A 12,265-nucleotide genomic window follows, 5' to 3' on the forward strand; every position below is an offset into this window, starting at 1 on the left:
CTGGAGACATCAATTCGTCCCCTTTGTCGTCTTTTGGTGCGGCAGATTATACCTTGATACCTTTCAGTCAAACAAACCCGATACGATCATGACAATTAATTCCCATTCTTGATCAATTTGTACGTCTTGCTGATAAAAATCTTCATCTCGCTTTTCTCTAGAGAGTGTTCTAGGTTGTTCACTCGCACGTCGCGATAGAACAAATCGTTTCCGAATTCCAGCGTCCAATGACATTGTTACATTCATTCATTCCTATCCTAACGAGATATCGTATTGCTAGATACATCTTGCCTTTCCTCTTTGAAGCACACAGCTCATAATTGTTTCATTACAAGAATAACTCTTTTTTTTCTTCCTGTCTATCGTACACTTGAAAATGGAAGAAACAAATGGTCAAGCATTGAAGAATATTCTGTGTTCTAGGATCCTATAACGATTCTTAATCGAATCTCCAAAGTAGAAAAACCCGGTGTTCCATGTGTACATGAATTGATTTGTCCCTTAATTAATAATCTGTCTGTTTTTCTTCTATTCCCTAATGGCCGCTCTCATGAGTTTGTATGGGCAATGGTACGGTATGAAAAATTACCCGTAATAGTAACCCACATTCGGTGTAAGCACCGCGTCATCTTATCGACAAATTAATATCCTCAACTTTATTTTAACCGCTCTACGTTTCATGAGCATAGTTTATCTTTAAGATTATTCCACCATCGACATTTGAGGAAGATATCAAAACAACCATTAAACAAAGTACAAGACCAATGGACAACTTCATTAAAAAAATTATCTTTAAAGTTCCCGTAGGTATCATCTAGACGTAGTTATCATAATTCATCAACTTACGATGAATAACATTTCATTTCCCAGTTCAGAATTTTTAAAATCGTTTCGATTTTTACCATTCCATCACTCATCTGCCAACGAGTTCAAAATGGACTTGTTGAAAGCGACCGTAACTTATGACAAGCGGCATCAATGTCCCGGAACGCATGATGCATATTCCGCTGGGCAATGTAAAGAAGAACAAAAACCCGACAGTTGCAAGTTGCCACCTACCAGGTAGTGGTCAGAAGATTTTTTTGTTATTCTATTTAGTCAATCAATTCTCGATACAAAATCCCACTCTAGCATCAAACGAATCCCATGCCGTGCATTGAGAGAAAGACCTTGCCAGCAAATGGCGCCTTCGAACGGCAGGGGGCAAAGAATAACTAGGATATCTAGCGTCAGCATAAAGTTGTAGACGATGGTACGTAACCCCAAGAACGCAGTCATTCGTTTTTTGTCCATTTGTTTTCTCCCGACGGCGACATTCGATTTTGGGTGTGAACGAAAGGGCACGCATCATTAAAAACCGAAATCTTGGAAGTCCTTTTTCGACGAGGTAATGCTCTGCTCTTTCGGAGGTTACGCTAACCTAAACAAACAACCACAAGAACGATGGACTATGGTTGATTTAGTAGGGAGAGTTCATAAAAAAGGTAACGAATTGTACCATTTAAGCATCAAGTTGTTTGAAAAACGAATTAGGAAAAGGAAACATATATGCTTGTAGCATCAGCATCAGGTTGTAGGTAGAATTCCGGTGGCCATTTTTATTCACCTACCAAAACGGAATGGAGGAACGAACCTAAAGTCTTCCTAACTCAATCGAGTAAGCAAATGCGTGTGAAACTGTGTCAATCTTGCTTATCGATACGCAATGTTACATATTGACCCAATTCATTGCATAAGATGTCCGATTCCTTTTTGCTGAAGACAAATGGCAAGATTCTAGCCCTAACAATGCTCAACTAGTTCCGTATTTCCCCTCACACTAACAGATTGTGCGTAGAATTAGGGAAACGATTAAGACATTACGCATAGCTACTCCCTTTCGAAAAGAAAAATATTTCCTAATTGACCAAAATCTGACATTAATGAGCAATTTAGAGAGCTGGATATTCCTTCTCTGATGGATAGCTAATGCAGAGCACAATCCATTCGAGATTTGATGCTAAAACATGGTTAATATTACATTGTTACAACATTATTAGATCGTTGATGGAATCGTTTTACATTCGTTTTATCATAACTAAGGAAAATGAGTGTTTCCCGCAATTTGTACCAATCTGATAATCACGCCACTTGATTGAAGTCTACCAATTTCACTCTCTTTCATCTCACAAAGCTGTCGAAAGTATGAACAAATCCATTAGGGGCGTGACGGTGGTAATAGCCCTATCAAAGATCTCCAGATATTTCAACCTGATGTAGATCACTTTAATATCTCATCAACATCAATTCATGTTGATCGATGTCTATATGTCCATCCAAGAGCGCCATGGGTATTTAGGTGGGAATTGGAAATTCTCACCATTCTTACGGTACCCGGCATGTGGCAACATTCGGTGGCCTTCCTTACAAATGCTCCAGATCAATCAGCATCAATCGACATCAGCAGTAATCGAAACCAGAGACTGACTGGAGTACGATGCAACAGATCGGGCGGAGGAGGGTTTATGGAGATGTTTCAATTTAATAAACTTTAACCAACGTCCCACCAGCTGCACAGGTCTCTATCATCGAATCAATCTCTCGAAGAGTGGGTGCAACGATTTGTAAAATCGACAGCATCATTCATTATAATCAATTTTGATCATGAAATGGATCTCCTTTTGGAGAGCAAGGAACGACCTCCGGTGTAACGAAAGACTTCAATTGGCGTGTGAGCGCAGGAGAAAGGTTATTAATCATTATGTTTCGTTCCGTTTTTCACTTCCAATACTGCAAAGTATTGGACTCAACCACCGAGCAGAAGTACATTGATTGGGACCCGCCTGCGTTCGCATCGGAAGCTTATGTTTAATTCTGAAAAATTACCCTCCTTGGTGCAATATTAACATCGTACACTCCAATGACTTGTACACAGAAGATTACGAAGGCAGTAAAATAATGGCACATAATAACACGATCGGGATAAGATCTATCCCCCGGTTCGTTGAAGTTACCTCTCGTCGCATCCGCAGTGCATCAGTGTGTTGACGCGCCAGTTGAACAGGTTGTACTTCGTCTCGAAGCCCAATATCCAGAACGGGCAGGATAGGTCGTGTTGCCGGCAACACCGATCGGCCTTCGAATAACCGCCCATTTCGACGTAGTTGCGAGCACTCCAGCCTTTACCGCACCATTTGGTGCCCGGAACGCGCAGCATACTGGACAGGTCACGTCTCTGTCTGTGGTGCAGAGTGTCATCATTTTGTGTGAAATGGAAAACATTTGTTGAATATTTGATAATGATTTATGAAGTGTTTTGTGATAAACTGGAACAGTAATGGGGTGTTGATTGGAAGGGATTTTCAAAAGGACACAGAATGATATGATCGTAAATGACCATCTAGAACAATATAGCTCAGAAACTCATCGTGGAATGACGGAAACATGAGGGATAATACCAGGAAGGACGGTTGGGAATATCAGGTAAACATATGCACCGTGTCGCTTAACATCAGTTCAAGGATATCGACCATTCGATCAAATTTTGTGTCTTCGGTAATGCTCACAATGTGTCGATTCTCGTTATAGCAGCACTACAGCAAACCTTTAAGACCATCACCACCACATTTGTCAAATGCCTTAGGCCTTACCTGACGCCATTCTGATTCTGAACGTTTGATTGGAAGAGAAGCTCGGTTGAAAATCAGTTGATGATACACCTCACTGTGCCAGAAACGCGGTTGTGTTCCCGTACCTAAAGAAAATCAGTCTCTTGTTTTCCTTTCTCTCGATCTCTCTCGCTCACCTAATGGTGTCTAATATCCTGCAGGATTTTTTGCCAATCTTGATCCCAAGATGTGATCGATGAAGCAAAACTCCTCATCCCCATCACCACCATGTATGCCCAAAACTAACCTCGTATCGCAGCTACAATGGCTGATCGTGAAGGGCCGAAAATTGAACAGCTCCCACATGGTGCCCATGGCCGGTATCATGATCTTGCAATGGTCGTGCTTACGGCAGCACATGTCTGCCCGGGATGCGCCTCCTAGCTGGTGATATACGGAGGCCGAATGTCCTTTGCCGCACCATTTCGTGTTTGGCGACAGGAACCAGTCGGAAACCGCACGCTTGTGCCTGATCGGTCGGAAAAAACCGAGCGGAAAATGTGTGAAAATGAAGCATCACCATTCCATATGTACGCCACGTTTTGGTACGGTATCATAACAGCCCACCAGTGAAATGGCACGATTGACAACACAATCGCGAAAGGAATTTGAAAATCATCGTTGATAAGTAGGGAGAAGAAAAACGAAAACGAAAAATATGAAAGTTAATTAACTTGACCACAAAACAATGGTTACGCAAGCGTAATGTAAAGAGTTGAATGAAAGGGTAAGCAAACCCAAACACCGTTTGAACTAAATATCGCAAAAAAGTGGATAAAGACAGTCAAGCGCAAACTTTAGAGTACTGTTAGGGTGTAGGTAGGGTGTTAGTAGAAGCGTAGAGTTTTAGTAAAATTTATTAGTAATGTAGTTGTTATGCACACTAAAAAACGTTAGAGGTTTGTTATGTTTCATTCGCTATTAACATATTCTTGTTTTAAATTTTTATCTGCTTCATTTAATAAGAAGTTTAACATATTTGTTTGATACAATTAATGGTTTATTATATCATAATTAATAGTTCGAAATAATTACTGCAATTTTTTTTAGCTATTCTCAATTTTTTTAATAATATAATTTGAATTATTACTTTCAAAATTACAATAAAATCAAACCAAATTAATATATCAGCTAACGGTACGTGACAATAATTTAATTTTTTTTTACCAGAATATTACTAAAGCATTATTAAGGAAACAAAAGAAAAAAAGAAAATGCCGCTATTTATTTCCGTCGAAAATATATGCAACACAATATTACGTCGGTGTCAAGTTATTGCACCGGAAGGGAAGAAAACATTCCGATGCTTTTTCTCTGATAAGAAGCAAGCTACTAACATGACACCATGATATGATGATTAATCGTGCCTTCAGGGGGTTTGAGCAAGTTTTCCACCAAACCGAAACATAAAAACAAAAAAAAACCACCTGACGAGCTTTCGTCATCATCGTTCATCATCAACCGGGAGTTGTTTTGTATCTAATGTCTTCTCTCTTCTTATTATTCAGATGCAAACCAAATTCCGTTGTCGAGGGAAGAGATGTAAATAAACCCGCCAACATCCTCCCTGCAGATTGCACCTGATCCACCGACTGAAAATAGACGGCTTCAACTGGTGATTTATGGTGAAGCGGTTACGGATGCTTTCATTTGCGTCGCTGCGACACACTCGTGCAACAGAAACGTACGACGGAAAGTGAAACGTTGTTGCTTTACTTCCCTTCGGTGAGTGGAAAAAAGATACACGAACTTATTCCGTCGTATACTTCCGGTTAAGGTTGAACTGTTTGGCCTATTCGTATACACCTAGTTGGTGTATCGCAATGTTGTCATCTCGCTCCAGAGTGGACACTACATTGTGTCGCGATTGTATCGAGAGTTCCCGCTCACACTTTTATTTGCGAACGGCTTTGGGGGTTAGTAAAATTATCGAAACATAAGCAGACGGGAAGGAGCATGCACCTTGCAAGGGTGACTTAAACGGTCGGCAAGCGGCGAACTAAGATGATGTATTTATTATAATTTTGACCGCCCTACTTTCGCATGGCATTGATTCCAAAATTCCAAAATAGGACTTTGCTGGAAACTATAGGAGGTACTAATGGAATGTAGATGCCCTTGTCATAATACGTGGTGTGGCAGTGAGGTCTTTGAATACGGAGGTGCTTTTTTATGTGCATGCTAAAATGGAAACGATGTGTGCTACCGGTGATGATGGTGTACATGATGGTTCCCAGGTGAGGTTCCCGTGAAACAAATGGGATATAGGTTTTTGGGGTGCTTGGTTAGTTTTGGAGCAAAGGAGGAATACTCTATTAACGCAAATAATTACCTTTGCAAATTCTCGCTCGCTATCCGCTGATGCTCGGGATCGGAACTCTGCAGCCCTTGGGCTATTTCTTTAAGCTGCATATGCCGCACATTACATCGCTGCTTCAGTTCGCGAAAGTTTAACTGTTCCAGCAGATCCGACGGTATATCTGACTGGGCATGGAGCGGAATGTACGTCAGATTGCGCATACCGAACGCATCGATGGTTTTGTGAGTGTCCGGAACGCCTGCCGGGAACTCGTACACATTGTACTGTAGTTCCTCCATCTCGGCCGTAACGATGTCATGCTCGATGTACTGCTGGAAGTCATGATTGGACACCAGCGAATGGTGGTGTGTCTTACTGCCGGCCAAACCGTTAAACGGTGAGGTGAAGTTGCGTGCTTGTGCTTGGAAGAATTCGCTGTAGAAGCGTGTCCGAAACTGATGCACCATACCACGCTGCCGGACGTACTCGCAGTCCATCATTTGTCCATCGCTGTTGTAGATAATCTGTATCAGGTACTTATTGTTGACCATTTGCCAGAGACTCAGTGTTTTGTTGGAACTGATGGAAGATGGGAAGAGAGTAGAAAAAAGACCCTATCATTAGTTTCGTTACTTATGCGTTGTGTTCTTTCGTTATTTACAAAGAGTATGGATTTTTGGTTTTGAGACCTTTGATAACCCCGCAAGCATCACAATCGCAAACGCAATTAAACAGGACCAAACTGGAAATGAATTTAAATTTGCACCAATGAACATTTCCTGCTGGAACAAGAACTAACCAGAATCCCAACCTATAAATGCTGATAAAGACACGATCAACTTGTACGTGATCTACCCACGGTGACCTACTTGAACCCTAACTGAGATGGTGCGATCAGTAATGTTATTTTTTTAATGCTTTATTCTAGAAGAAGATTGCCACATCTTCTGCGGCACAGAAACTTCGTGGTTCGGAATAAGACGTATACCGATGGACTTTGACCATTTGCATTCGATCCAAATTGCGTTAAAGGGAAGGACGTCCGATTGGTAGAACAATGTTTCGCTGCTTAAAGATCGTTAATTCGGATCGATCAGCCGCGTTTGATTTTTCTCCGGTGCACACACGTGTGCATGCGGCAAACCTCATTAGGGCATCGTTTATGTCACCCAATCCACTCAGGACGAATGGGTGTATTGGATCGGAATCCAATTAAAGCCCACGGTGGAATTCTTCACCGGGGGCAAAGAGGAGAGAAAGGTTAGAATAATTTACAACCATATCAAAGACGCAACCTTTCCCAGCATGATGAGATGTTCCAGCCTGTGGAGTGTTTTATTATCGCGTGGTATACGTTACGATTCTTTTTTTTCGTAGCAGGATTTCTCCATAGAGTCGGGCGCGGTGTTGACAGTACGAAAATTTACAACCGTCAAATGAACGACGAAAAAAACCCCGCACGATCGAGCAAACAACGAGGCCAAACCAAAAAAAAAAAACATCCACACACCACCGCCATTGTATGATTGAGTTTGGGGTTACAAAATCTCGTAAATCGCGTCCATCGGATTCGAACTCGGACACAGAGTTACGGACTGGAGCGTACAGCAACTAAATGTGTGGAAAATATTGACCCATAGTCAAACATTTATCGCGGACCATATCTTCATCTCTGGGGCTGCTCAAAGACACGAGCGAAATAAGATTTCTTCACCATTTTATTATATTTATGTACTCCGTTTGATGTACACACTGCCTCGAACCAAACGTCAATTGCTTCACATCGTCGTTTCCTAGAGGTGCGCAAAAAAGAAACGGGAAAGCTCCAACGCTCTTCGCCCATTTTAGCAAATTGGATCACTTGCTACAAACGCCAAAAAGTGCATACAAGCAGTTTTGTTCCCCAATGTGTGACACGGTTCACCTGGAAGTTGGTTCAAAGTAACCGGCATGCGGAAAATGAAAGGCACGCACGCCAGGAAAAGGTCAATCATTTATTGATGGAAGCCTTTCTTATCCGTAGTAAAGTGTAGGTAATACCTTGATCCTTTCCATCGGCTGATTTTGTTGGATTAAAGAAACATTTGACGAATGTCGCTTGTAGCTGTGATAAACTAACAGCTGCTTAAATGGAAGATTAAGAATTGAGCACAAATTTGAGTGTAGAATATTTCTTACATGCTAACCTCAAACTTCTAAACCGAGCCCCCGGGACCTTCCGGAGAAGCGTAATGTTTATTTGAATTCTCAAAAAACCGCACTTAAAGGATGGGATGTCCCTTTTGCCAGTCAGGGACGATGGTTTGAAACGTTTGGTCCATTGACCGTGCCGAGTCCCAACGCAACTTAACATAAATCCGATTAGGTTGTCCCTTTTTACATTTTAGATGCTCCACTCTGCGGGTTGGATGGAACACAAACGTTCACTTTTTTTTCTCCCTCCCAAAAATGCTCGACAAGAAAATCGGACCATCCAGAGAGTGAATGTTATGCACATGTCTTTCGCACACGGTTTTCCGGCGTCTTGCGGTTGTCGCGAATTTCGGATGTTGAACCCGAGCACCCCCAAAAATCGACCGTTCCGGTACCGTAAACCTTGGTCAAATACCGAAAGACAGGGTATGCAATCGCATTAAATTACCTTGAACTCAACGCTGTGTTGCGTTGCTCGAAAAAGGCACACATGCGTCATGCCAGTAGCGCGCAGGGTACACACTCTGCTAAGAAACATACTGCCAACGGTTGCAGAAATGAAGCCGCGGGCCAATGCAGAAAAAAAACACAACATAACATAAACTTCACATGCTCACAGCTTACGGGTAATGTGCGCAGGGGGATGGTTGCAAGACAGGCAACGCTTGTTGATTTCGGAATGCGCGCGGGTAGAAAGGTCTCGCAAAATTTGTGCTTGTCTAAGCTGAAAATAGTTGCGTTGTGTTCTTTCTAATTCTTTGTGTAGGAACACTAACTCAACGGTTTTTTTTCCTCTTTTGCAGCTTCAAATCAATATAAGCGAAATTCCACCTCGTAGATGGCGCGGTGAAGGTTAAGTTGCCCTACCCTATACAACGAGAAGGCGAAGAAGCGCTTTTCAATCAGCGCTAACAGAGCGACAGATGAAAGGTATGACCACAAATCGCTGGTTTTTTTTTTGCATCCCATAATTTTGCGGTTTGTTTCTAGAAATGATTCATAAAACCCGTAACTTCCTGTTGCTCGGTGATGAATACCAAAAAAAAAGTTTCGTCGGAAGAAGTAAAATTTCTTTGTCGTTGAATATCACCCGTTCTCAGGAATACGATCCAAAAAGATCTGGTTCTCTTGACAATTGAAATTACCCCATCCGGAGTGGCATAACATATTGATAAGCTTTAGATGCTTATTCCTGTATACATCTTAAGATCCTATTATATTGGATTTTATTGCTCACCAATCGAATCTAGGCGATATCTAACGAAAGATTGAGGCATTTCAGTATATTATTTTAAAGTGTCTATGTCATAAACAATAATTAATTCCCAAGAACTTGACTGGAGATGAATCGATTTATTAACATTTACGATCTAGAACGATCGTTTGAAGAAGGGCCTTGATCACGATCGATTCAAAGAAGTTGACCGTCTTCAGTTCCCCGGTGCACTTCCGCTAATAATAATCAATAATAATCGGTTGCGTAAATCTCTAGATGGATGCGTTCTGTCTAATCCAAATAAATAACCCTTTGCCTTGCAACCGTATGCGCCACACACTCTGAACACTGATCGTAATAGCATCTCTGCATGTTTTACGAGTGTTTCGGTTTATTTTGATTCGATATACGCACCGAATAGATGCAGCCTTTCGGTGCAGATCGTTTTTAAACCCACCGCAAAGAAGAAGTACCAGCATCAAAACGTGCTTCCACGTCGGTTAACTTCAAGTGTTTAAAGCGCACGTGTGCCGAGAGTTTCATGTAGCCGGGCATGTGCAACAAAATGATTTTTCTTCTCATTTGTTTTCAAACAATAACTGACACCATCGTGCGTAGTGTGTGGATGAGTGACAACTAAGCGATCAATTTGATGCTGCCTGAAAGTCGTCACTATAGACCGTGTAGCAAACGATCATCTTGATCGGAACGAAGACAAGCTTGTCACGGGACAATTAATTAAAGTCAAACGAACGCTACCTTTCTTTTCGGTAAAGATTTAAAAGAAGATCTTTTTTACCCTACACTCCGCCCTAGTCGATAATGATGCGGACAGCAGCAGCGGCATAGAGAAAGGTATTCTCGATTCCTACTCCAACTACTGTGGACATACATTTCCTTCTTCTGTTCGATGAACGGAATTTCCAAACAATCTCCTTTCCGTTCTCGATACAACTACGTCCAACGTTCTTCAAACTATTTGAGAGTGAAGAAGAGAGCTTCACTTTCTATCCTTTTCGCGCTGTTTCAGAGTATAGACAAGATATAAAAATAAGAAAATCGTACCTAGAGAACCTGCTGTAACTGCTTCTCTACCCACAAGTTTCAAGCCACTCGTGATATATCCGACGTAAATTAAGTAATCGTTTTACCACGCACCTCATTCACGACGGCACGACTGGGCGAAAGTTAATAAAAATTTAGTGATCAAATTTATTGGATAATCCTTGGCTTAATCGTCCGTCGAGGCGGCAGGCTTAAGAAAGCGAATGGAACCCAATGATGAAACAGGCCTGGATCTGGAGAAGTCTAAGCCGGTCTGTTGTAGGTGTTCTATATATGTTCTATGTATCCAACTTGTCAGCTTGGTGACATCTCGTGGAGTTGTTAATAGTGGTCCGGGAGAGGAACATGGCCCCTAGAACATGAACATGATAATATGCTAGCAGGGAGTTCGTTGCAACACCTTCGTCCAGAATGTATGAGATTAGATCTAGCGCTAGTCTGCGTGATAAACGATGGTATGTTTGAGAGACATCTCTAAAATGGACACTAATCGCCTGTTGACCGTTAGGATCTTTAAACTCTGTCCGTGCACTGGTTGGCCTATTGGGCAATATATCATGACACTAATAGTTCATAAACTATTTTAGCAATATATGCTCTCCACTCTACATCAAAAGGTTATGCAAATAAACAATCATGCGTTGGGGTCCTATCTCGCAATCAAATCATTGCACATGTCAAAGTGTATGAACTAGAACCCCACCCTTATGGACGATTGTTTCCAACCTGACAGCTATAAATTTGTAATTCCTCACGTGCACGTGACGTTGTCACGCCGTTTAATCGCTTGTCAAAATATCTGATCAACTGATCTCGTTCTTGTTCCGTTCTCGACAACCACTGGTGAACATAAATTTCCAAAACCGTACTGTTTCGATACCATATGTTCCCGTTCGTCCACATTCTCCAACTTCAAGGTACTACCTGCAACACGACACACATGGTTTTATATAGTCGGCAGCTCCATGTTCGTCATGTTTTCTTCCTCTCTTGTGGATGTATTAATACTTCCCAACTTGCATGGCACTGAACCCCGTCCCAATGGTGGTTGTTCGCGAGGCGTGAGAAGCTGTACTCTGAGTGTCCCTGTCGAGGCCCAATTCCTTCCGGACATTTGAGTCACGTCACGTCCCAAACGCTGCAAAAATTGGACTCTACATTGGACGTAAGGTGGACTTTCGCCGATGCGTAGCGCCATACACGACGCTAAGCTAAGCAAGTACTTATTTCTGTATTTTACTAACATATCCACAACGAATTGTGTTTTTTTGTTAACTGCTCTTTGCAGTCCGAAAACGCCGAGACCATTCGTATCCTATTGAGTCGGGTCTATAATTAGGCGTTCGAATTGGCAGAGGCTATCCCTCCTTCCGAAGTGCGGCATGCTTTCATTCAAGCGGTATTCCTTTTTTCTGCCTTTACACGTATATAACGCTCTCGCTACCGAGGAGAAGTACATTCCAACGCTAAGCGAACCGCTAGACACTACCGCGCTCTGTCAGTCTTCTCTTGGAGCAACGAACAGCCGAAAAGAAACAGCTCGAAGAAGTTTTTCTTTGCCGTTTTTGCACATTTCCCTCTTGTGTGTTTCTTTCTGCCAACGCGTACGAAAAAATATCGTACGATCGTGACGTGACTTAACTTTCGACGGCCATATTTTATGCCTGTGTGTGGCTTTAGCGGGCTACCGGCGTGCTTCCGAGTGTCGCGTTAGGAAGCGGATGTCTGCGTTGTTTCCTTTGCCCAATTCTAGCTCACATTTCACACTTAACATTAGCGATTAGCAAAACTAGCATTAAACCATTTCCTATTGGTCTACTGTTTTATCGTACAGTTCTAAGGGTG

At 42.0% G+C, this 12,265-nt stretch overlaps 1 protein-coding gene across 3 annotated transcripts in view; it reads right to left on the reverse strand.

Moving 5' to 3' along the window:
• The window catches only part of LOC125768061 (uncharacterized), a 29,348-nt gene that overhangs the window by 6,242 nt on the left and 10,841 nt on the right, over positions 1-12,265 (reverse strand). The window contains exons 3-5 of one of the 3 annotated variants that reach the window (XM_049435232.1): positions 5,980-6,525; positions 3,895-4,116; positions 2,994-3,218 (exon numbers count right to left, since the gene is read on the reverse strand). In XM_049435232.1, coding sequence (XP_049291189.1) covers positions 2,994-3,218; positions 3,895-4,116; positions 5,980-6,525 — 993 coding nt within the window. The remainder of the gene's footprint in view (positions 1-2,993; positions 3,219-3,894; positions 4,117-5,979; positions 6,526-12,265) is intronic. The other 2 variants (XM_049435230.1, XM_049435231.1) reach the window with 2 other exon arrangements.

Source organism: Anopheles funestus, chromosome 3RL (assembly GCF_943734845.2).
Source record: "Anopheles funestus chromosome 3RL, idAnoFuneDA-416_04, whole genome shotgun sequence".
NCBI lineage: Eukaryota > Metazoa > Arthropoda > Insecta > Diptera > Culicidae > Anopheles > Anopheles funestus.